Genomic DNA, 27009 nt, shown 5'->3' on the forward strand with positions numbered 1-27009 from the left:
CTGTTACATGCAAATGAAATGGTTTGTTTTCATTTCCCAAGAAGTCATTTCCAGGAACACACACTTTCATTCCTGCCTAATTATTGCCACTTCTTATTTCGGTCTGTTCTCATCAGATGGACAAGTAAGTGGTAAATAGTTGACCACTTGGGAGGATACACAGCCCTACATGTGGCTGGGAGGAGGGTGGAGGGATAGCACACCTTATCTCCCCACTGAGTTGCCACTTCTGCCTCTTATGACAGCAGATGTCCATGCAGCAGTATAATGCCCATAACAAGAGCTTGTGTGGTTTAGTGGTTGGTTACTATCTTGGAGAGCCAAGTCTGAATCCCTACTCTGCTATGGAAGCTTGTTGGATGACCTTGGGGCAGCCACATACTCTCAGCCCAAGGTGGTTGCTGTGAGAATAAAATGGAGAAGAGGAAAATGATATACAGTGCTTTGGGTCCCCATTGGGTAGAAAGGCAGGGTATAAATGAAGTAAATAAGCCATAAAATAAATATCTAGCCAATCCCAGTGTGGCTGTAGGCTCCATGAATGTGGCTGCTTCTTGAATTTAATCTAGGGAATCAGCTGTACACACAGAAGGTCTGGACTGGTCCAATTCAGTCATTAACTGGTGGATCCTAGTGCTATTCTACGATTCCACTGATCCAAGTGTGAAGACTTCCTCCAGCCTAAGGAACCACCCTCCAACTTCAGTGGCTCTTCTGTTGGAGGAAGGAGACACTTCCATTCAACAAAGTGCTCCTTAGGCTGGTGGAAGGCTTCAGATTTTACTCAGCAGAATGGTAGGATGGCGTTTTATCCACTCCAGTACCATTGGTACTGGTGACAGCCAAAGCACTCTGCAGCTTCTGAACTAACCCTCTACCTCTTGATTAGGTCTTTTTTACACTTTTTAGATACTCTCCCTCCTCCTCTTCCTCCTCCTCCTCCTCCTTATTGTCATCCCAGAGTAAAAAGAAATGGTCTTTATTTGTATGGAGATTTGATTAAAAAAAATAATCAGCAAAGCGTTTTTACAGTACTCAAGCCTGGTTTCCGTCCCTTTGGTATGATATTTGCAACCACATCGGTCAGGTCAGTAGCTGAAGTATTGAATGGAACAAGGCAAAAGAATAGATCAGAAGCAAAAACCTCCAAATTGTTGGATGGCCGAGAAATCACAAACCTATTTTTTTCCATAAAGAAAAAATGAAAGAGAGAGAGAAAAAAGAAAAAGTCAGCCATGTCAGAATTTGAAGATCCAAGGAGCCATTAACTCTCAGTATAATTTAGCAACATAAATACTAAAGGCCTAAGTATTTATGCCCCCCCCCAAAAAAAAAAATCCTGCAAGAAGGAAGGACTCAGCCCCTAAATACTTTTCAGATCCTCTGGTACTTTCTTCTGTAGCATTTCATGCTGTCTACTGCTATCAACAGTGCAAGTTAAAATATTCATCTGCAACTGGTGAATTGGGTCACTGCAACTGGGTCACTTACTGATTTAAGATGGGGGTTGTATGAGTGGCACGGCCCCTATTTTTCTTTGGTGTTTCCTTTTTGAAAGAAGGAGAGATGAAGGGGAGATGGCACCCAATACAGCAGTCTTGCTGAAGATAAGCAGGACTCAGTCTGGTCAATACTTGGATGGGAGACCTTTCGGGAATCCCATATAAGCCACTTGGAATTTAATGGCAGAAGAAAGGTGAGATGTCAATACAAAATGGTAACTAGAGGCAAAGTTGCCTCATCTTTAATACAGCTGTGCAGAAAATGATGGTTTGGTGGATGTGGCTTCTTGGTCCTTGCATGGCAAGCGGCATCTGCCAAAATACCATTTTCTGTACAGCCCTGACCTCCTCTTTTGCATCTGGTCAACTAAAATGAGGAGGGGGGGAAATGAACATATCTGATTTTTTTTAAAAATGAGGTGAATCCCATGTTGCAGTTCGAGCTTTAATATGAGTCTGGAAACGTTGAAGATGACCAAGTTAAATAGCTCCTTGAATGGGCTGTATTGGACAGTATTTTATTGTTGTGAGATATCAAAGGTAAGCAAGCCTAGGCTGGGTAGTAGCATCATGGTTTATGAGTGACAGAGACATTTGCGGTCATGAAATTAATGTTGGTGGAAAGTGCTGTCAAGTCACAGCTGATTCACGGAGACCCTTCATGGGGTTTTCAAGGCAAGAGACACACAGAGGTGGTTTGCCATTAACTGCCTCTGCATCATAACCCTGGACCTCCTTGGCAATCTCCCATCCAGGGCGAACCCTGCTTAGCTTCCAAGAACTGATGAGATTGGGCTAGCCTGGGCCATTCAGGTCAGGGCATGAAATAAACGGCACAGTTCAAAACAGTAATATAACATTCTAAGCCCATTGACTTCAATGGATTTAGAAGGAGGAAACTCTAACAGTTGCCAATTAGCCAGTGGTACTGGTGCAGACTTCCCAGAAGAGAATGACATCAGGAACAGCTGGGGAATATCCTAAACAAACAAACAAGAAGTGGAACAGTATTTTGCACAACTACAACAGAAAATGGAGTCATATCAAGATTGAGGGATAGAAGAAGGTTATTCTTGTTGTCCAGTGGCTTTGCTTCTTTTGTTTAATAACTGCCTTAAAATAACACTCTACATGTTTGATAGCCACCCAGACAACTGAACTACAGTATTTTGAATACTATTGATTACTATAGATCTGCATGGGATGATTGAATTGCAGTGTACTTTCCTGTTTCCAGCTGGATTGTGTTCCTCCTCTTCTATGCGATAAAGACCAAAACAAATGATCCCAAACATGTCAAGTGCTTTACAGTAGACATCTCCAAAAAAGATCTGCAGAAAAGAAAAAACACACACACACCAAAAAACTAGTTCACCATCCACATGGTTTATTCAGTGAAATACCAACTGGGGACCATTTCTGAATTTCTTGTTGGCTGTGATTTGACATCAAATACCCCTTTTCATTCCTGCCTTCCACCAAAGCAAAACATAAATGATGAAAACCACTATTTTCTGCTTTATGTTCACTTATTTCAAAGATTGTTTTATCTGAAAATACTGCACTTTTATTTACTTTTTTATAAAACTATGTGGAAATGATCTTCTCCTGCATTTTTAGAGCGAATGTATAAAATGCATGCAGAATTCAGCTACGCACCCAAACAAGCAAATGCAAACAAAATGAAATACCGTATTGTCAGGACAAGCTACAAAAATACTGGGTGTGGGGGGGAATAAATGAAATATGATGACACATTCATATGTCTCTATTTCTTACCCTCCTTGGGATATGGGAATGGTCCCCGTTTCATTTCTTGTAATTTAAAAAATATATCTGAGTAGGCCTTTGTTTTTGTAGGTTCCTTTGTAGGGTGTCCACATTTATTGTATTTATTAAATGGAACTCACATGTATCATGTACACCACTTACATATACATGTATTCTATATCTAACTTCCAACTCGGTCCTAGCATGCAGATCATCACAGTGGAGTCACTTGGGAATTTTACAGCTATTTCTGCAAACCTTGGTGATTTCAAATTTTCCACCACTGGTCTCTGCTTCTTTAATCCTTGCTCTCCCCCATCCCCACTTCTTGACCCTGGAGGAGTGCTAACTGAGACCAGCTAGCTAATGGAGGGGGCACGTGGTGATTATTAAGAGTGATAGCTTTAAGTAAAATCCACTGGCACTTAATACAACTCACCAGGATTCCATCTAATGAATCTGGATTTTCTGTTACCGATAATAGGGCAAGCTTGCACCTATTTCTAGGAGCAAACTGCATTATGTGGTTACAAGTGCCAGTCAGTGAAGTCTCCTCTGCCAGATATTCTTCCAGTTGTGGGGTGGTTCCACCAGTAACCAGAGTCTGGAGCAAAGCCAACACATGATGATTATAGTAGGCCTATAATAGAAGGGGACAATAGACAGAAAAGCTATCTGTATCATAGACAATTCATAGCAAACTCCTATCCAAATGAAAAGGTAGCCTATTATCTGGTATGTGTTCTTGGACCTGAATTCAGTTTTCATGAGATGCCCAGCATACTTTTTTTTAATCTAGTGGTCACCCTACACAAATTGGATCTTCCTGACACCTCAGAGCCTACAATGCAGCTGATGTAGGGCTGCCAATGCCCAGTTGGGGGCAGGGGATCCCCTGGTTTGGAGCCCCTCCCCCTGCTTCAGAGCTGTCAGAAAGCAGGTGGGGGGAATGGCTGCTGGGCGCTCCATTATACCCTATGGAGACTGGTCTCCATAGGTTATAATGGAGAATCGATCTGTGGGTATCTGGGGCAGCTGAGTTTTGAGGTAGAGGTGCCAACTTTTCAGCATAGCTGGTGGTGCCTCTCCTGAAAAACACCCCCAAGTTTCAAAAAGGTTGGACCAGGGGGGCAAATTCTATGAGTTCCAAACGAAGGTGCCCCCATTCCTCCATTATTTCCAATGGAGGGAAAGCATTTAAAAGGAATGGGGTCCCTTTAAATGTGATGGCCAGAACTCCCTTTGGAGTTCAAATGCATAGTGACATCACAAAAGTGATGCCACATTCTGGGTCCTGGGGCCACCCCCAAAGTCTCCTGGCTCCACCTCTAAAGTCCCCAGATATTTCCTGAGTCAGACCTGGCAACCCTAACCTGATGTCATAGCAGGGTAACTTCAGTAATGATGGAAAACCCAGCTTCCAGAATATTTCACTTCCACTAAGGAATGAGGAACTCCTGACAAGTTTTTGAGGAAGTCTAGGGTTCCTCAGAACACAGTTGGGAAACCAGTGCTCTAGAACTTTTCCCACAGTCTGTTGTCACTGTGATAAAATGCTGTATGTAGCAAGGACTGATTGCTGTATAAACAAGCTGTTGGCAGAGTTTAAACATGCAGAGGAACAGAGCACCAGCTGTTTAAAGAAAATACCTCAGTTTATTAAAGAAGAAATAAACTCTGATAGAACAGAGGAGAGGGAGAGAGGTTTAACTAACTGACTAACTGCTGTGGGAGACAGGAATGAAGGGGAAGGGCTCAGTTGGAGCAGGAAGTCTCCAAAGAGCCAATCAGGAGACATGAAGGACATAATATGAAATTGTGGGAAGTCCTTAATCTAGCTATCCTAAGTAGCAGTCCTTCAGCAGTCCCCTATAGGCTGTTCTTCTGATCTTCTTCAAGTAGATGTATATTACAACACAAGCAATGTTAGCTAGCTAGCCTGCTAGTAGGGTTGCCAGGTCTCCTTGTTCCTCTAGTGGGGAGATTTGGGGGGCATTCCAGGGGTGGGCAGGGATGTCACACTATGTCCCCGATGCAATGACATCACTCAGAAGTGATGCCATCGTGTTGGGGACATCGCATGGGGGACGCTCTGGTATTTGGCCGAAGCTCTTTTTTTTGCCCTCAAAACATGTTGTTTGCTCAAAAACCAGAGCATCTCCCCACAACATCCCCAATGTGATGACAACAATTCCAAGTGATGTCATAGTGTCAGGAACATCCTGCTGTTTAGAGGAGGGCTTTTCCCCACCTGCCAGCTGGTCCATGGTGAAGGGGAGCCCCCAAAACTGGGGAATTCCCCACCTGGACCTGGGGGCTGGCAACTCTACCTGCTAGGTAATGGCAGCTGAATAATATCTTGCTGAGCTATTTTTCTTCTTTTTGCGTTCAGGTTTTTAAGGCCTGAGTATGCCCAAAGATCTGAGCTGAAGGGCCAGAACCAATGGGCTCTTGTCCTTTGTCTCTTATCCTGAGGGTTGTGGCCTTGAGCTGGATAGAAGACCAACTAGCAGACAGAGAACACTGGTTGACACCCCCCTTTTCCTGTTTGTGTCTGTTGTATTTTTTGTACTGTTAGGACCTTTGGGTCCCCTTTAGGGAGAAAAGTGGGATATAAGTAATTTAATAAACAGTGGGGGAACACCGTCTGATTGTCTGGGCCTAGGTTGCGAGCTCCAGGTTGGGAAATGTTTGGAGATTTGAGGGAATCCCTGGTGATTTTGGGGGCGGAGTCTGGGGAGGGTGGGGTTTGAGGAAGGGTGGGACCTCAGCAGGGTATAATGCCATGGAGCCCACCGTCCAAAGAGCCATTTTCTCCAGGGGGATTGATTTCTGTCATCTGGTGATCACATGTAATTCAGGGAGATCTCCAGGCCCCACCTAGAGGTTGGTAACCCTATCTGGGCCTTGTCAATTATCTGCCAACCTCCAGGTGGGGGCCTGGAAATTTCCCAGAATTACAAGTGGTCTCCATACTACAGAGATCAGTTCACCTGGCAAAAATGGCTGCTGTGCAGGGAGGACTCTATGGCATTATGCCCTGCTGAGGTCCATCCATTCCCCATACCTTGTTCTCCCCAAGCTCCAACCACAAATCTCCAGAATCTCCCAAACCAGAGTTGGCAACTGTAGTGGGGCAGCGCAAGAGCATGTGCTTACTGCCCCTCTACTTGTGTCGATTTCAATATGCATGTCATCTGCAGTGTGTGTGTGTGAGAGTCAGAGAGTGAGTGAGATAGATAGATAGAGAGAATATAGGTAGACTACGGATGCCAGCCTCCAGGTGGGACCTGGGGATCCTCTGGAATTATAGCTCATCTCCAGACTACAGAGATCAGTGCCCCACTGATGTCCCTGTCCTCCCCAGGCTCCATCCCCAAGCCTCCAGGAGTTTCCCAATCTGGATCTGGCAACCATACTCCCCATCCCCTGCTGGTGGCCAGGGGGACCAGCCTGCGGAAGCTAACACTGGAACCCCCCCCCCCCCGGCCTGTGGTGGTTCTCAGCAGTTCTAAGTACAAATAAGGTAAATGTTATGAAATCTTTGAATTGCTCCAATCACTGAAAACACTTTGTGAACATATAGGACATCTAGCAAATATTTCACTCTAATGCTGTTTGAGCCCTCTTCCATCATTTAAAGGAGTTATCCTGTGCTGTAAGTCAGGGTTATCTTCCTCAGAAGGGAAGAGCATTTTATATACTTAGCTGAGTGGTGCTGAGCTCTTTAGCATCTCACCACTACACTTTTTTGACTTCAAAAGGATTGCATTTCCATACTTGAATGAATTAATAGGATTTGCGTGCCACCTGCATTCTGTACTTTATTTGCTGAGGTCTACACTGCTGGAGTTTGCAAAGAAAAAAGGACAACTAAGTTGAGAATAAAAGAGAAAAATGCATGCAGTAGAATGTTTGCATGGCATGTTAGATTTCAGTATATTCTGCACAAGGTTAACAAAACTTCCAAAATTCTGTCCCCCCACCCACAAGTGTTTCCCTGGATTTGGAATTCCAGATCTCCTGGCCTGGTTTCTGATATGGAACCACAACATTAAATATATATATATCAGTCCTTTTAAAAATGTCTGAATTTTGTACAAAATGCTGTGCACACACAGTTTGACACAAAGTTCTGTTCTTGTGTCTTTTCCTTAGCTGTATTACTAATGTGAACAGACACATTGATGAAATCATACCACTGTCAGGTATTTCTGTAGAAACATAGAGCTGGAAGGGACATCAGGAGTCATCTAGTCCAATCCCCTGAACAACTCGGGAAATGAACCCCCCCCATGACCCTTGCTCTATGCCCAGAGGAAGGCAAAAAACCTCCAGGATCCCTGGCCAATCTCACCTGAAGGAAAATTCCTTCCTGGTCCCAAAGTGGCAATCAGCATTACCCTGGGCATGTAAGAAAGGATCACAAGAGCTAAGCACTGACCCATCCCTTCCTTCGGTCTCATGCTCTGCCAAATTCACAGAATCGGCACTGCTGTCAGAAGTCCATCTAGCCTATGCTTAAAAACGTCTAAAGAAGGAGAGCCCACCACCTCCTAAGCCTGTTCCACTGAGGAACTGCTCTGAATGTCAGGAATTTCTTCCTAATGTTTAACTGAAAACTCTTGATTTAGTTTCAATCCATTGGTTCTGGTCTGATCTTCAGGGACAACAGAAAACAACTTCACTCCATTCTCTATATGACAGACCTTCAGATACCTGAAGATGGCTATCATATCACCTCTCAACTTGAAGATGGGTACTGTATCACCATATGAATGATTGTATCAAGTTTCTTTTGGTGCAATGATTCACATTTTAACACATGAACTTTTGAGTACTGGCAAAAACCAAGCAAAAACAACCTTTACACAGTGATAGATACAAATATGTTTCTGATGAAACTAAGCTCACAAAGAATAATGCTGCAGTCCTGTACATGTCCAGATTGCTTCCCCCCCCCCATGCAATGTTTTATCAGAGAATACAAATGAACTGCAGGTGGTTGCACTAAAGGGTGCATAATCCAATCCCAGAATCAATGTTAACAGTTTTCCTAGTATGACTGGAGTTCAGAAGAAGTAGAACAGGGAGTCTGAGTTAATTACAGTGTTGAGGAAGGAAAAAGTTATTCACTTTTCTGATTCTTCTTTACCAGAAAACCCCCAAAGGGGGGGGGGAAACCCATAGAATTGTGAATGGCTAAAAGGGTGCAGACAAACCCATTATTTAGTAATTTATTATTTATTATTTCTACCCCACCTTTCTCCCCAACATGGGGGACCCAAAGCATCTTACATCATTCTCCTCGCCTCCATTTTATGCTCACAACAACCATGTGAGGTAGGTTAGGGTGAGAATGTCTAGCACCCAAGGTCATTCAGTGAACTTCCATGGCATGAGCGGTGATTTGAAACTGGGTCTCCCAGATCCTAGTCTGACACTCTTAACCACTACCCCACACTGGCTTTCATTCATTAATGTATTAATTTACCATTTAAAGTAAGTAGGAGCAACAGTTCATGGACAAAAAGCATAGTTTTAAAAAAGAATAAAATGACATTTGTATTTTAATCTTGTCTTCCGTACTACAACTGAGCCACATAACCTTACCTATGCTGGGGGAAAGGGGGGGTGGAAGAGCTTGTCCGTCTGTACCTGAGGCTTTCCATGGCATGGGAATCCTCACACTGCCCTCAGCTAAGGTTGTCATGTGCTTGATGGGGGCAGGATATCTCCTGCCCCCAGTGGGGACTTGCCTGCCAGCATTCCAGCAGCTGGTGGGGAAAATATTTCCTTTTTTTAAAAAAAAAATTACCACCAGTGACAGCATGACATAAAATTAATAAAAATATAACAAGAGCTCTGCTGGATCAGACTAGAATTCCATTTAGTCCTGCATCCCGTTTCACACGGTGTCCGATCAGTTGCCCTGGGAGGAGGGCAACAAAGAGGGTGCAGAAGTCAAGGAATTCCTCTGATGCTGCCTCCTAAGTACTTAGTTGCTACTGCCTCTCGCTGTGGATCTTTCCTTTAAGTCACCATGGTTAACCGCCCTTGATGGGCCTGTCCTCCATGAATATGTCTAATCCCCTTTTAAAACATCTATACTCATGAGCATCCCTTACATCCACTGGCAGTGAATTCCAGAAAATATGCTCCCCTTTTAAAGGTGTTTTAAAACTTTTGCTACAATGTATTGTATTTTGCTTTCAGCAGTCTTTGCAGTGGTAGACAGGTGTCATACTTTTTATAAATAAAATAAATAAAACTTAAGAAGGAATGACGAGCTTGCGGTTTGGCTCAGGGTGAAGCTGTGTGTTAGAAGAGACTAGGACATACTGGGGCAGCAGGATTTACAAATAACTACTCCTACTGATTGGTGTCCTAGAGATGGACAATAAAAGAGCTATGATGCCGTTTCTATGACTCGGGTAAAATGTGAAACCACGGTTCATTTTAGTGCATTTGTGAAACCAGGATTCAGCTCACAGAAAATCAGTGAAATCTTGCTTTGCCTTGATCAGTACTGGTGAACCGGTTACTAAACCAAATTTATACCATAGTTCCTGCATCTCTGGTTCCACATGCCTTCCTAATCATAGTCAGTAGAGTGGCCTGCATCCAGATGGTGACAGTAACCAGAATTAATTTCATTCAATCTCAGTTTTGCTTTAGGTCTGAACTGCATTTGACTTACAGTACACAACAGAGAATCCAGAAAGCTGTCGGAGAATACCGTTCCTCTGGAAAAACGTGTGGCATGCCGGTTGTAAAAGTCACCTGCATTTTCCTTAATGTTCTGCTCAAAGAATTGTGCATTGGAAGCTACTTCTGTAAGAGGAGAGAAAGTAGAATGCTCCGTTTCTGACAAATGCAGGTTTCCCGTAATCCATGGAAATGATCGGTAACACCACTCATTCTACAATATGCAGTGCATATGGTTGTAGAAGAATGACAAGAAATGGTGAGTGTACACACTGGGGGGGGAGTTGTTTATTTTAATTAACTCACACAAACACATTCTATCTATCTAGCACAATTTTATCCTGGCCTTCCTCCAAAGACCTTAGGGAAGCATACATGGCTCACCTCGCCATTTTTATCTTCACAACAATCCTGTGAGGTAGGTTAGGATGAAGAAGTGACTGGCCGGAGGCCATCCAGGAAACTTCATGGAGGAACAGCAGGCTTAAACGTGGGTCTCCCAGATCTTAGTCTGACCATCTAACTACGATTCCATACTGGCTCAAATTAAGGCCAGGAATGAAGGTCAGTTAAAAAACTAGCTGCTGTGATAATAAATAGCAAGCATAATAAGCAAGGAAACTAGACATTTGTCTCCATATCCAGTAGCAATTGGTTCCACTGGTTAATTAGACAATTGGTCAGAGGCCTAAGGGTGATTTTGACCTCATGCCTAATTTGCTAAGTCAAAGTATGTCAAAGTTTTAAGACCACAATCTTTACTGAGTCAGAACAATTATGGACTCTGGTTAACACAATTCTAAAGCAGGGACAAGACCCCATTAGCGTTACTGATGAGAAAAAGTCACCACAGTGACTTAGTGTATTCTCCCCCTGCCTTTTTTCCATATAGGGCAGACGTCACGTGAAAGTACCTGTGGAGGGTAACTGGTTCTTCCTTTCCCCCAGAATTTGAGAATAGTAACATAAAAATGCAAATGCACAGCATTTTACTGTGTTCTCATTTTAGCAGTTCAGCCAGTTGACCTAATAGGAGAAGCTCCTCCCCTTTTCCCAGCACCAACTGGGTACTGGGAATCCAACAAAGAGCTAGTTCTTAGGCTATCTGAGTGGCAAATAAGGATGCCCTTTATTATTTCTCTTGGTTTTCAAAAGTTGGCAATGGGAGAGTGTAAGGATACTGTTGCCTGGTTTGGTGCACAACCTGAAATGGGCATGGGGAGCAAAAACAACATTGCACAATACCATTTCTGTCAGTCTTCACACACCACTAAGCTCCCGCTGGTTGCCAGCAAAGGAATGGCAACCCTAGAAGAGTCACACATTTTTGTAGCTGTTTTTCCCACTTTGTTTGTCTTATACTGCTTACATATAAAAAGAGCATAAGTTACATATATAGCATCTAAATGGCATATAGTATATACATTTCCTGCTAAAACCACCTAACATTAAATTGTTCTTTTACTTACAGGGTTTAGCTACCATGCTGGAAGAACAATGGATGTGCTATTTATTCCTGATACCATTTATATGTTGTTTACATGCACCATTATCATATTATACTACATTTATATGCAACCGATGCAAATATAAAATTGGCACCCAACCAGTGCAAATATAAAATTGGCACCCATTGCAGGGGGGTAAAATTGACAGAGGGAAACAGAAAACAATGTGAAAATCAAGGCTTGTGGGTTTGATTTGCACAGTTATGCTTTTTTGGACTAGGGGTGAGAAATTTAATATAGCATCGCTAGCACAGATTGAGTCCCTGTTCTGAGGCTCTGTATTTGTGCGCTCTGCTGCCATGTTTGGAAGAACAATTCTTAAAGCAAAGGAAGGGTTACCAAAATTCATGTAACCATAATTCCTCCTAGAATTATGAGAAATAAATTTTGATAGATAAAAAGGCCTTGGATGTTCTTTATGAGAGCATACATTATGACTGGGGCAGCCAACTGGCTTGGAGAAAAATGGCCTGTCCGTGTAACAGTGGTATAATGTGTGGGACTAAGCAACTGAAGCTTTTCATAGCATGAAAGTAAATAACATCAACTGGTAAATAAGATCTTGGACTGCATTGTGTTTTTGTAGTCTCCAAATGCACACTAGAAACCCATGATGAGCTGGGATTTTGAGCAAGTAAGTATATATCCAAGGCTTTAACAATTATGGCACAAAATAGTATGGCAGCAGAAAATTATAGGAGGGTAGACGGCAATCTGGGAGAACAAACCATAAAGAGTAGTTGTAGTTCCTTCCTGGGCATTCTGCACCTCCCTAACTGGAATGGCAAGATAAGAAATATGCTATGAAATAGTACAGAATGCCAAGCAAAAATGCCCCCCTTTGTCTTCCTTAGTATGCTGGAAGCTGTTTGCTGCCCCAGAGCCACTTAAATTGGTGGACAGCTCCTAAGGCTGGTGGAAAGCTTCAAGCTTTGCTGAGTGGCTTGGTTGGATGCAATCCATTATGTGTCTGATCCATCTTGGTAGTTTTTATTACTACTGTGGACAAAAGGAGAGACACTGGAGTCCCGAAAGCTCCAAGGGTGTGCGCTGAGGGGATCAGAAGCATCTCAAAACTTTAAAAGCACTTCCCAACCTCCATGCAAATGTGCTCACCCTTTTAAAGTCTTTCCAAGATGGAAAACAAGGGAGATGTTTTAGTTTCACGCTGGGCCTTTGTGACGCTTTGCTATATTTCTTCTCCCAATAAACTATCCAGACTCTTTCAAAGCCACTGAATTAACATTTAAGTCAAACCTTTTAATGTTCCTTGGACACGGCATGCTCTCACTTTCTGTCTCTGAATTGTAAAGAGGGCTAGGAGTAAATAAATAATGCAGCAGGTGTATCGCTTTGGTGAAATAGGCTCCCGAAGAAGGACTTACTCAGCTCGGTGATGATGGGGATACTTTTAAAAGGAAGCTCTGGCAATTGATTCTCCAACATGTCTCTACTAACTCCCATTGACATAGCAGCTGTTAACATGGGGAGGGGGGAGGAAGGGAGAGAAAGGTAAAGTCAGGAATGAAATGAATAGATTTGGAGTTTGCAGGCAACTAGGAGTGCTTCAGAGATACATCGCATCTGAATTTCTCTTTGATTTTAGTGTTTTGAACTACCTTGATTTTTTTCTGAAGGGGAGCCAATGCATTGTGTGTGTGTGTAAAGTCCCGTCAACTCACAGCTGATTTATGGAGAACCCAGAAAGGGGCTTTCAAGGCAAGTGAGAAACAGTGAAAGTTTGCCATTACCTTCTCTCCAGAGTCTTCCTTGGTGGTCTCCCTTTGTAATACTGACTGTGCTTAGCTTCTGAGATCTGGTATGACTGGACTATACAACACTGCCTTCCCTCCCAGCCAATGCATTCTATTGTTCTGTTCCCCTAACCCCAGTTTTTATACCTTGCATGTGTACCTGTCACAGCTGTTATTTATTTCAGTTCATATTCATCTTCCTTCCCATGTTACTAGTGTGTTCACAAGCATTGATAAAACACTGTAAAAAGAGTTCCTGATGTGATTGTTTATACAGAACTACCACCATTCTTTTTGTGTGTTGTTTGATTCATTCATTGGGATGAGGGTCGCCAGCCAAATGCTGGGAATTGGCAGGAAACTCAAGGGAGCAGGGACAATGAAATCAATGTTGCGCTGACGCTGCAACATCACTTCTAGCATGAACCCAGCATGAACCCAGAAATGAAACTGGAAGTGTGTGTTCATCTTTTTAAAAATGCTTAGTGTATGTTGAACAAAGAGTGTCAGTGCAGTCCTCAGAATGCTTTCCTGGGAGTAAACGCTATTGAGTAGACCTGAGCAGGATTCTGAGTTGACCTGCTTAGGACTGCTCTCTATATTCTCTAAGATTTCATAGAAGAAATACATGTCTGTAACACTCCAGTTCTCCTACTGAGGATCACAGCCTGAACTCTGTCTCCATTATTAGACATTGCTTTACTTTATCTTCTGTATGCTATGCTCATTCACTCTGAAAATAGCTCATCTTCTGCTGCTTTAAATGCCAAGAAAGTGAATCAGCAATGGTTTTTTTGGCTAAAGAGATACTGAAAGAAAACCTAATTGTCCTACAGTGTAGGATTTATTACTGTGTAGGATTTATTACTGTGTAGTAAATATGTTCCAGCTGCATCAGTTCAGAACAGCAGCTCTAGTATGGGAATGGCGGGCTGGCTGTGTACAGCACTGATGTTCTTGCATTAATGTTCACGCACATGAATAAGTATACATTTGTAATATTATTTAGGGAATTTTATTTATTAGAAACAGGGTTCAGTACTATTATTCAATTGAAGCAAGGTTCGTGTTCTCACCCACTGACACCATTTCTAGATACTTTTGATTATGCCTAGATACTAGAGAAACTGGTTTGCCAGTGGACGATCCAAAGTTCAAAGTAATGATAAGGAGGAACAGACTTTCTCTACTGTGCTAATATTTCCCCACACATTGGTAAGACTTCATGAAAAATAATGTTTCTCACTTTAAAAAAAAAGTTTTATCAGTGCATACATGCCAGGGAACAAGGATGCAGTAAAATGTCCAGGTGTACAGTGCTCAGGACAAACTTCAGAAAGGAAAGCTGCAGAGAATCCCAACAGCCTCCAGTTCCATTTGAGAAACAACACAAGTAGTCTGGAACTCAAAACCCACGGGTAAATTCAGAGGAGGAAACTTTTTGCAGAAAGGGGCAATACTGGGGAAGGCCTTTGACTTCCTGAGACACTGAAGAGTGACTGCTCATCAGAGTAGGGAATACTGAGTTAGATAAACTTTATGTAAAGCAGATTCCTCTGTCCACATGAGCTAAATTATGAAGAACAACACTAGTGCCTTGCCCTGAGAAAGATCAGAAGAAGGCATTCCCAAAAGGAACAACAAAACAGGAGCAAAACAAGATTTGCCAAGAATAGAGTCTATTTTCTAGTAATAGTACTGCTACTACTGGCTTCTGTTTATTATTTACTTGTATGGTCCCACAGGAGGGAGGCAACATGGTATAGCCTGATCTCATCAGATCTTGGAAGCTAAGCAAGGTCAGTACTTGGAAGGGGGACCACCACGGAACACTCTGCAGAGGAAGGCAATGGCAAACCACCCTCTGCTTCTCACTTGCCTTGAAAGCCCCTTGCTTGGGGTTGCTGTAAGTCAGCGGTGACTTGACGACACTTATGTACATAGTATGGGTCCTTAGTAAATCACTGTCCTAATTTTGACCCTGTTTGTAAATAGGGGCAGCTAGAGCCAGTGAGAAGAAAGCACACCATAAAACACTCCTTAGAAATGCCATACTTTGTTTTCCCAAGTTTCATTATCTATAGAAGTTCGGAGAATTAAGAATGGAAAGTACTCCTTGGAGCTGTCTATTGTCATCAGAGTTCAAATATAATTTCTCTTAGTACTGGTAATGGCTTGATGAGGCACAAACCCTCTGGTAAGCTAAACCAGAGGGATGTTTGGGATATGTGTGTATGTGTGGCTGTGTAGTAAATATGTTCCAGCTGCATCAGAAGGTTAGCCTTTCCCAGCAGGTGACTTACAGATTCAATCCAGGCAGCAGGAAGTTCCCCCCCCCCCAATATCTCAGAAGAGATATAAGGAACCATTTTTAAATAATAAAAAAACCTGCCTATCACACAACACAATGGCTTTTGCAATTTAAAATCAGTGGCCATCCAGTGGACCTATGTTGTCTGAAGATGACTGACATAGGATGGACTCCTCAATCCCTACATTTTAGAAAACCTGTGTCTATTCCAGTGAATCTGGAGGAGGAAAGCCTTCCCTTGTGCCATAGAAGATTTTCCATTGAATCATAAAGACTCTGGAGCCAAGGGTGGATCAGTTCCACTCAAAAATGTATACCATTTAAGAGCCTTTGAGATAATGCCTGCTGTCTCCTCTTGTGACCTTCGTGCATTTGATCTGAAGGTCAAAAGTGAACTTATGACTGTTCTGTGCTCTTCCTTGTACAAGGAAGAATTTGATATGTACAGCCAAATGTTTGGAACCTGAGAATCTCAGCATTTATTCATTTGCATATTTTAAAACGGCAGATTTCTAGGAACCATGCTGCACAGTAAAGGTGGAGAGTGGACAATAACCCCTTTTGGATGTTCAAAAACTGGAAATACCATAGTATGGAGAATATAAAATTTTGTTAAAAAGTGACTATGTGCACAGGTTCAAATCTTCAGATTAATTTAGCCACTCATTAATTATCTATAGTTTTCATATGTCTGAAAAGACCCAATATCTCAAAAAGAAGCACAATCATATATTTCCAGCTCCATTCCTTTATAATTAGGAATGTTTGCTTTGTGTTGCATTCAAAAACCTCCTTAATTGGGGTTTATGATGACCTAGTCACATTCCCTCACTCAGATGCAGAATTTTCCTTCTGTTTTTTGCTTCTTTTCTGACAGAGCAGCCCCTTTAACTATTTTCTTCTTTTCTGAAGATCTATGGCTGCCCCACTCTGTTACTTGTTGTATTTTGATGCTGGGCCAGCTCAGAAACTTGAGGGAAGAGGCAAGGTCACCCCCTTAACTTAAACTTATGAAAATGCCACACGGGAGGCTTTTTAAAGTTCAAAAACAAACAAAATATTTTATTCAACATAGAGGGGAAATGGTCAGGTGAAACCAGGGGTAATATGTCTGAGGTAAATCAATAATGAACTCTGAAGTCACTTATTATAATCACAAACTCTAGTTCATATGTTTCCAGCATGTGAGAGTTTTAAAAGTTTCCTCAGAGTCTTAGTTAGAATCTTAGAGATAAAGATTTCAGTGTTTTCTAAACACTACAGATAATTTTCTTGAGTTAAATTGACTCTTCAGGTTTCAGAAGGCAGGGATACACTATTAAGTACCCAAATTCTTTCTCTGAGCACACCAGGGATCACTCCACTCTTTAGAGAAATCTCCCTTTCAACTGGGCAGGGAATCTCTTCTCTAACTAGAAGATCTATTCCTTTTCCTGGTTTGAATGGGGTTCTTCACCGATCTTCCCACCCCTCCTTGCCAACCTTCCCAGTCCTCTGTCAGTATGAACTGTTTTCAGTCAGAGCTAAACTGTCTTCAGTCAGACTTAAACTTTTCACAGTTAGGGCTAAACTCAAACTGAGTTTATTTATTTTTATTTATTTATTTATCAGATTTCTCTTCAGCAATCAGTTCCCAAGTCTTTCTGCTCAACTGATGCTAACTAATCACACTCCTTTGAGCAGCTGGTCACTCAAGGCTCTTTGCCTCTATGAGGCATTAACCCTTCACAGTCCATTTCATGTTTATACAGTACTTATGAGCTTTTAAAATGCAGTCCATCACAGGATTCTACCAGGAAAATTTCAAAAATTATTTCCAAAGCTATAGTATGCACAATCTGCCACAGCTTTCAGGTCCTTCAGTTCACATGCATATTTGTTACTGCTGGGTATGCACTATGGTGGCTGTTAGGAAGGATACACAAACTTTACTTATAATAATACTTTGATAATTTGTTACTTCAAAATCAGCAAAGATAGATGAAGAATACGGAGATCTAAGCAGTCCTTCATGTGATCTGCACTTGCATTCCAGAGTGCTGGGGGGGGGGGGGATGTGTACCATGGCTCTGAATGTATTCCCAAAATCTATACAAGGGAAATTCAAAAAACCCTTGATAAATTCAGCAAGTTTTATAGAAAGCTTTACATTCAGCTTACAATTAGGTGTTGAGTCTTACTTAGCAACTCTATCCACTGGGTGGACGACTTGCCAAGGCCTGAACTCCTAGCAAGACACCTGGAAGCAGACAAGATGAAGCTGACAACAGTGATGACTTCCCATTTCTCATTCCTACTGTTCTGATTCCCAGATCCCCATTTTGATTTCACTTCGCCCTTGTGCAAACTGAACTCCTGCTTCTTTGCTGTTGCACCACTATCTGTATCTTTGCACCAGTTTTTCCTGTTGAGATGTACATCTTTTTTCTAAAGTGATTTGTTAATCAAAAAGCATTTTATATTAGCATAAAAATTCTACACCCCCATGATATATGCATAAAGTGTGCATAAAGTGAAGGCTGTATATTAGGTATACCATTTTCAGATAGATATTGCAGTTGTGGTTTAGGGATCACAGAAATTAGGAAGCATGTTCTTTTGAATGTCTGTGGTATAAGGAAGTTAGAAAGAAATGGACCAAACCACTTATGTGCCAGCAAAATGAGCTTCCCCTAGATATTCTAGCTACTGGATTATTAATGGATTAAAAATGAATGGCCAGCAAATATTCTTTTGTTAGCTAAGTTCCTTATTCAGGCCATGAGAGTCCAGGTAGCCTGAGACAAGACTTCTTCTCTAATGTGGTATAGCCCACCATCTCTAGCTTCAGTTCTTACTTTCTTCCTCTTATTCCTAGCTGGGATTGATTGGCACTACTCAAGACTTGTAGGCCAGAAGAGTACAGAAAGAAAGAAAGAACGTATGCATTAAGTGTGCATACACTTTATGGACACAGTGCAAACGGATCTGTAAAATGAACAGTGAGAAGCAGAAAACACAATTGCTAACAGAAGTATATACAAATATGATAAGAAATTAGAAATTTGGACTGATTCCACAATGTCAAATTTCCCTGCACCTGCACTTCTGTTCATCTGTGGCTTTCCCTGGTTTCTGCAGATGATTTTGCCCTTCAAGGCATAAAAATGTACTTCCCCCTCTTGCAGCATGGCATCAAAACCCCATTTCTGGAAAGTTTAAAAAAAAAATCCCAGCATTGAACCTGTGTCAAGCTAGTGGGGAAATCTTTCTCTTTCAGTGTTTTTCAACCCTAGGTCTGCCCTCTTCTCCCCTCCACATTTGCATATCCCACCCTCCAACCCCACATTACTGTGGAACAGCTTCCAGTTAATTAGCTTATTGTTTCAATTTTTTCTGTTTTTTAATAGTCCGAGGCAATTGCATTATCACGCTACTTATATTGCATTCCAACATTAGTTCTCACTGTGCAAATTTTCTTTTTAAAGGATTTCACGTTTTACTGTGAAGAACACTGCACAAACCAATGTAATGAAGTAAATCTCTTCTGGGGTGGGGGATTCACTTATGTGCAATCTTCCCTGAGCATGGAAGGGGACTCAGGATAAGCATAGGAAAAGCTGCAGGAAACCCCTGCTGTGGAAGTTGTGCCACAGACTTGCAGCATTAAAACAGAGTTTCCCGTGGAGCTTCAGAGCAGTAAGGAAGTACTGTGGAAATGGTCTTGGCCTTTGTCTGGATGACACCCAAAACACAGTTTCTCTAGCACTCTACACGCATGTTGAAATTAATGTGCATAGAGAGGGAGTGGGCATGAGCAAGTTGGTACTGCCCCATGCTTATTGGCAAACTCTGAGTCATGAGTACAGAGTTTACACGTGTAGGAAATGTATGCGCACAGCTTCCACTCTTGTGCTTAGGAGTTCTACTTTTTGGAATGTTCTGAGTCACAGGGATAGAACTGACATAATAAATGTACACAAACTGGCAATTGCACACGGGCAAAGGGCAGGGCCTAAGTATTTGTTATATTGGGTGCAGAAAGCTACTAAAAATCTGCTACTGTTATGTGTGGGTTTATTTGTTTATTTATTAGATTTTTACCCCGCCCTCCCCAGCAGGGTTCCAAGCAGGGATGTCCCCAGTGAGACATTTCAGATCCTCTTTCCCCTTCCTTTTAAATTCCTCACTCCCGCCCACCCAGCGGCTTGAAAGCAGTTAAAAGAGCGAGTAGACAAATGGGTACCTACCCTTAGATGGGTAGGGGGCACCCTCCTCTGGTGAGGAGTGTGGTGGTGGCGGCACCGACGGCAGTAAGAACATCAGCGGCGGAGGCATTGACGGCGAGGTGAAGCGACATCGGAAGCGGCACGGCGACATCAGAGCAGCGTTGAGCGCTCGAGCGATCCCTGGCGGCCAGTGGAACATCGTGTGTGGCGGACGGCGGCGGAACCGAAAGACGCACGACGACGTGATGTACAGGCGCGACGGAGCCGAGTGGACACAAGTCGAGGCCATGCGAAACACAGACCGTGCGCCGAGAGTAGTCCCCGCCAAGAAGGAGAATAAGAGGCCACCCTGAACACCAGAATGAACGCCTGACCGAGGACCGCCTGAGGAGTAACGGAGCCGAGCCCGAGCCTGAAGCCTGAGAGACAACAGCCACACCACGAGGGTGCTGGTAGGATGTCCCTCCCCCTACTTCATGTGGCCCGAGTTAGGGTAAAAAATTGTTCTTAGAACACCCTGTAAGCCGCCCAGAGACCCTTAGGGGTTAGGGTGGGATAGTAAGCCGAAATAATAAATAAATAAAAATAAATATGCTTCTCCAAGTTGAAACCTCCATACTTTCTTCAAAATTTCCCATTAGTGTGCCCATTTCCTCAAAATAACAAAAGAAAACAATTTTTTTTCTCAGGGAGGACATGTAGAGAAGTAGAACATAACTTTTGCATTGCCAAAATCCCCTGGAATGCAAAACAGCAGAAGGCCTCCATCCCTGTCTTCTGTACTTCAAAGTTTTTCAAGATTGGGAAGAATTTCTTGTCAGCAACCTTGAAGAACAATGGCCAGGTACACTGGGCAATACAGGACTAAATGAAACAACTGTCTGTCTCAGTGTAAGGAAGCTTCATATGTAGAGTTGCCAGGTCCTACCTGCCAGGGGGGTGCTCCCTCTCTCTGCCTGGGACTTTTTGGTGCATGTGCTTTGCATGCGCACTGTGATGACATCATGTGGAGGTGACATCAAAGTGCAGGGCACGTTGCAGGGGGACACTCTATCATTTGAGGAAAAACTCTATGGTAACCATAGATTTTTTTCCCTCAAATGATAGCGCATCCCCCACAATGACATCACCTCCAGGTGACATCATTGTGCCAGGCACATTGGCACGGATGGGGCACTTTGGGGGTGGAGTTCACCCTACAGATTGGATCGGGGGCGGTGGATTGGGGCCCCCCAAAGCGGGCAACCCCCCGCCCCCATTGGGGGGAATGGCAACCCTATTCATGTGTTCTTGGAAAATGTGTGTTGTGGGAAAAGTCTCAAAACAAGAGAACCAATGTAAATTTGACTGATTGACATAATCTCTTTTGATTGTAGAATATCATGCAAAGTATGCATAGCATACTCTGAATAAACAAAAGAAAGCAAGATTGCATCCCGCAGTTTTCAAATGAAGGCCAGGGCAGCATTTGGTGCACTTAGTTCTCCCTCAAATATGCTAATGAAGAAAACAAGGTCACACTACCAAGGTGGGAATAAATTGGATTAAAAATTGAATTGACTGCATAAGCAGGAATTTAGGTGGTATTAAACATGTTGGTGGGATATTCATGTCATGCGATAAAGGAATTAAAAACTAGATCTTGGAGCATGCACAGACAAACACAATCCTATAGAATACAGGAGGAAGTTTATGCAGCAGTTAATCCAATTTATATGTCAATGAAGCCCATAGTAGTCACTCAGCAAATTGTAAAAATGGACTGAAGAGATGAAAGTGTTTTAGACAGGCTCAAAGAAGTTAGGACATAAGACAAAGAGAAACTGAGTACCTTGGAGGGGAAAGTTGCAGCACCTGCCTAAGAAAAGAAGACAAGACAACATGTTCAGCGAGGGGCCACAGGTCAATGGTAGACCATATGCTTGGCATAAAGAAGGCCCCAGGTTCAATCCCCTGCATTTTCACTTAAAAGAATTGGGTAGAAGATGATGTGAAAAACGTGTACAAAAGAAAGCCACTGCCAGTCTGATTAGACAATGCTGACCTTGGTAGATGAGTTGTTGGACTCCCTATAAGGAAGCTTCATGTGCAGGAGGAAACAGCTGGCAAAGGAAGAGAGTTGGGAGTGGAAGGGATCGAGGAGGGGAGAAGGAGCAAGGGAACTTTGGGAGGGAAGGAACTAGAAAGCCGTATTGCTAACAGAAGAGGATGATGAAAACAGGGCCTGAGTTGAACTAAAGTACTTGAAAACTGGGAAGAGAAGTTCAGCATGTACTTGACCACTCATTCACCTATGGCCCATTTTATTATGTTCCTACTGTCTTGTGTATCTCTCGGTTGCTTCTGACTTAGGGCTCCATCCATCCCTCATACATAGTTTTCATTAAGTCTTATACTCACTGAAGACGAAGTGGCCGGGCGGTCCAGAATAGGAATGGGAAGTAATTTGTAGTTTGCCATCTGAATTCTTTTAGATCTGTTATATGAATGCTGTGTGGAACAGCGGTCACTGGGGGTGTGGAGGGGGAGCTAGTTGTGAATTTCCTGCATTGTGTAGGGGGTTGGACTAGATGACCCTGGAGGTCCCTTCCAACTCTATGATTCTGTGCTATGTATTTTATCTTAAGGTTTTATGTTTCTATCTATTTGTTGTACATCACCCAGAGCCCTGCAATGGCAGGGATTGGGCGATTCATAACAACAACAATTTTAGATAGCACAACCCCCTTGTAAGATGGGAGAGGATGCAGTTTGATCTAAGACAGAACACTTGCAGAGGCTGTTGGGAAAAGAGAATATACTATCATAATACTGGGATTATTTCATATTTGGATATGCATGTTTGTGTGCTAAAGATATTTTCGTTATCATCACTGGATATTTAATATCAAGCATCCAATTGTTGTTATTATTACTGGCCAAAGCTCCATCAAGTTTGTTGGGTGAGGGGGAAAGGGGGGGGCATGATCCTTTCAACAGCTCAGCAGGATTGAGAATTCTCTTATCAATGGTCTTTAGCCATGAGAGCTAGAAACCGATTCTCCGCGCTCAAAGGCAGTGCACCTTTTATTATCAGCTGCTGGAGAAAACTATCATAAACATGATCTTCTTTTCTGCTGTGCATCAGGTCAGCAATTCACACATCTACTTGTCAACAACACTTAATGATGCTGTCTGAAACTGTTGATTTCCATTGAAATTAGAGATGAGCAGATTTCTCCTATTGCTTCATTGTTCTGGAATTTGCCTTTGCACTGCATTCTACTTCCCTTTTTTCTAGTTCCTAAAATCAATTCCAGAACTGAAGCAATAATAATTTGTTTCAGTTTCTTCAGTTCATTTGCTTGTCTCTCCTTCAATGTTACTGATGCACATACATGGACTGATAAAACATTGCAAAAAAACACAAAAACCCAACAACCCCAAAACCCAGAATTAATGTGGTGTGATCACATATTTTTCTGCAGTATTTTACTGATGTGTTGCTGAGGCACTCCTATGCTGTGGTGAAATGCAGCGTATAAGGAATCTTGATATACCTCTAGGTACCTTCACATTAAAATTGCTTTTGCATTGTTTTATCAATGGTATGTATATATAAAAAAATGTCATTGGGGAAGACAAGCACAGGAACTAAAGGTATTGAGAGCCAGGCAAACTGAATATGCAAGCCGCATTTACCAAATTTGGATTTTTTAAAAAAATAGAACAATGGAAAATCTCCAATGCATCATTTTCATTTTGGAAAGAAGATAATTCAGAACTCCAATTCAATGAAGAAAAGTAGCGAAGAGAATTTCAGAAGCATCCCTAGTGACAATATGAGACTTGCTACAGAATAAATGGGGCTAGGATCAGGAGGTTAATATACAAGACAGTTGCAGTAACTTACTACCATTTCAAAGTGAGATTGACTCTAGTTTTTCAGATGCTATTGTGCCTCATTTGAATATGCATCCTGTCATGGGCTGATGTCAATATTTTTGCTCCCACATAGTACACAGCCCTATACCTGAAATCTCTCATCTTGGCAGGGTGCTATTACCAAAGATTACTTAATTGCATCCTACTACTGTATATTTGAATTGCAGCAGCATATTAAGTTGTCAGGTTTAATTACTGTTGTATGTTTAGTTTATGCCACGGATTATTTAGTTCAGTACCTAGGTTTGCCAACCTGCTTGCGACGTAACATGACAGGGTACTAATTAGAGTGATACAGAGAAATCGAAACTTACTTTTCCATTATGGGGAGTACTGCGCTGAAGCATCTGCATGGATCTTCAGAAAACAGTGTTCAGTGGGTCTTCTCAATTACCTTGTAAAGATTTTGTTTATAAGTCAAAGGCGAGCATTTTGGGACAAGGGGTTGTGAACCCTTCCAATAAACCCTTACAAAATAGAATGGATGGGACAGATTCACTGGGGTTAGCCCATCCACTGTCCTTTAGCCACTGCTGCTAGGAATGGATTGTCTGTGTATGCAAGCAGATTTCTTGCAATCGTCATACACTGGAGAGGACTGTCGCCTTTTTGATCTGTTTGCATGCTGACCTGCACCATTTTGCCAGCCATTTTGAGACATGGAATGCTAGGACAGATGGACCTTGGGCTTGAATGTGCCTTCTACCAGCTATCTTCCCTCTTTTAGCCCCTCTCTTATATGCATTTTCCCTAGTAAAACTCAATAGTCCAATGTCCGAGCCAGCATGGAAAAATAGTTACAGCGTCAGAGAGATCAGGTTCAAATCCCCACTCTATCACAGAAGCTGGCTGGGTAGGGTTTGCAACTCTGGGGGTTCATTCAGATGGCTCTTTAGATCCACGCCAGGCACTTGTGCCTGGTGGATTTAAAGGTAATGTCCAGACACAAACATCTGGGAAATGTCCCTGTTCTGTGGGCATCCTGTTTTGCCGCACTTCGGAGCCATACTTAAAAGATGCTACTTTCAATCTGGAGTTTTCAGGTCTCGACGGGACAACCGCGAACTTTCACCTGTTTGATCGTTCCACGAGTGTACAATCCTCCCGTCGGGGTGGTCTGACATCAGACCATCCTGAGCGGGCGTGATCTTAAAAAAATCACTATTCAATATGCGCTTAAACACATTTAAAAATGAGGCTGCGGAACCCCGATCCAGCGCCACGAACACTTCAATGTTTTGAATGACCCATGAGTTTAAGGACGATCGGTTAAAGGGATGGGAGCTGGAGGGAGGATGGGTCTTTCGACATGCAAAATAGTCCCTCCAGTGAGCATGATCTCAATGGCAAGGGGGATGGCCGGGACTCGTTTAGTCCAGCCCTGAAAACGTGGGTCAGAATAAAAAATGAAAGAAGAATTTAGTTGTGCTTGGGCTGTCTTGTTGGTCAGAATTACAGCTACACGTCCCTCAGGTGGTGCTTTGAACATTTGATTCTGCACATGCGCGGATCTAAAAGGATGTGCAATCACACCTATGCGCATGTGCAAAAAGGGTTTTAATAATAATATAAAAAAAACCCACTGCATGCGCCTCCTTCAGTGGATGCTAGACAATCCTACAGCGGAAGCAGTGCACGGTAAGGTTATTCCCCCAGGGGATGTCTGGTCATGCGAGGACAGATTTTAAAAATCTGAGCCGGCATAATGGTGGGATTAGCTGCTCGTCTGAACGCACCCTGGTTTAGGTAATTCCTGGAGATTTGGGGGCAGAGCCTGGGTAGGGGACTTGAGCTATTGTGTATTGAATAAAACTATTTTTTAAAAAAAGACTTGAGCCTTTGTGATATAGTGATTAGATGTCAGATGAAGATGTCAAAGATGTAGGTTCAAATCCCCAAATGGCCATGAAGCCCACCGAGTCCTTTGGGGCTTATACTACTTGCAGGTGCTTTGAAGAAGGTCAGAAGGGGGAAAAAATGCAGTAGAAATAAAGAATTGTCACTTTCCATTTATACAGTGGGTATTTCCTGAAGTGGGTATTTTACCTCAAAGCAGCTTGGATGAGAATTTCAAAATCACGCTTCGCGGGGAAGCATTTTCTTCAATGTCTGAACTACCCCTTAAGTGTCATGCAGTTTGAAACTTATAAAAACACAACTTGTTGTTATTGTCCCTGAAATGCAGACCTAACGTTTCCTGAGGATTTTTTATTATTATTATTCAAGGGAGTTGCATTCTAAGTCTGCATCAGAGTCATGACAAAAAATGCAGTTTTGGCAAAGTTTTTGATGTGAGACAAAGAGACTTTATCTACTGTTGCAAAGTTTAAAATAACAACTGAATGGGAACAGCAGGGTGGCAGTATGTCAAAACAACTCAAAAATGGGTCTGTCAGCAACTGAGAAGCATTGTGTTTAAAAGGCAGGTTTTTAATTGTCTTTATTTTTTTAAAGAAAAAAACAGACAAGCAACTTCACAGCTGAATCAAAAACATATTAAATCTTTTCCCTGTAGCTCACAAAACTATTATGCTGTATTCAGCACTCAGTGATCAACTTTATTGCTTTTGATCCCCTTTACATCATGGTTACCCTTCTCGGTGGGTAATATTGCAAAATAATGTTCTGTAACCTTTCCCCCTTCAGAAAAGTTTGGCTTAGGGAGAACTAGTGAGGAGTGGGAATGGGTGGACAGCACTTGTGTGTGTGTGTGTGTATTTTACATGACTCATAGAACATAAAAGCAGAGTGGGTCTTTTTGAGTTAAAAAAAAGTGGCAATTTTGCCTGTCATACTTGTATGACTTTTATTGTGTGGGTATAAGAACATGTGAAGAAGAACTCACACCAGTGCTTATACTGAATCACACCATTGCCCCAACAAGGTCAAAATTGTCTTCTTAAAATGGTAGTGGCTCTCCTACCTTTCACATCACTTGCTATTTGATCCTTTTAACTGGAGATGTCGATGACTGAACCTGGGACCTTCTGCTCTACCACTGAGCCACAGCCCTTCTCATTAAACAGCTTTCTCATTTGCTTTCTCTTTGGTTGAGGCGGCAGATGTTTTTACCATCTCGGCATCCCCTGCCCATAGTAGGCCTACAGATGCCTACCATCCTGCTAACATTTTATGGGAAGTGTATTGGGCCGCTCTGGGAGGGATGTAAATACAATAAATAAATAAAATAAATAAAAAGTACCAAGAAAGGAGTTTTCGCTTAAACAATAGGAAACATAGGACATGAACACATGAAGCTGCCTTCTGCTGAATCAAACCACTGCCAGCTCTCCAGGGTCTCAGGTGGACATCTTTCACAACACC

At 42.4% G+C, this 27009-nt stretch overlaps 1 protein-coding gene across 1 annotated transcript in view; it reads right to left on the reverse strand.

The window, feature by feature from the left end:
- Positions 1-995: 995 nt before the first annotated feature.
- Positions 996-27009, reverse strand: part of LOC107116643 (potassium channel subfamily U member 1-like) — a 134989-nt gene continuing 108975 nt past the window's right edge. The window contains exons 22-25 of the mRNA XM_015418601.1: positions 9973-10106; positions 3712-3912; positions 2742-2833; positions 996-1190 (exon numbers count right to left, since the gene is read on the reverse strand). Coding sequence (XP_015274087.1) covers positions 1013-1190; positions 2742-2833; positions 3712-3912; positions 9973-10106 — 605 coding nt within the window. The 3' untranslated portion in view covers positions 996-1012. The remainder of the gene's footprint in view (positions 1191-2741; positions 2834-3711; positions 3913-9972; positions 10107-27009) is intronic.

The sequence above is a fragment of the Gekko japonicus genome, unplaced genomic scaffold, assembly GCF_001447785.1.
Source record: "Gekko japonicus isolate JY-2015 unplaced genomic scaffold, Gekko_japonicus_V1.1 scaffold419, whole genome shotgun sequence".
Lineage (NCBI taxonomy): Eukaryota > Metazoa > Chordata > Lepidosauria > Squamata > Gekkonidae > Gekko > Gekko japonicus.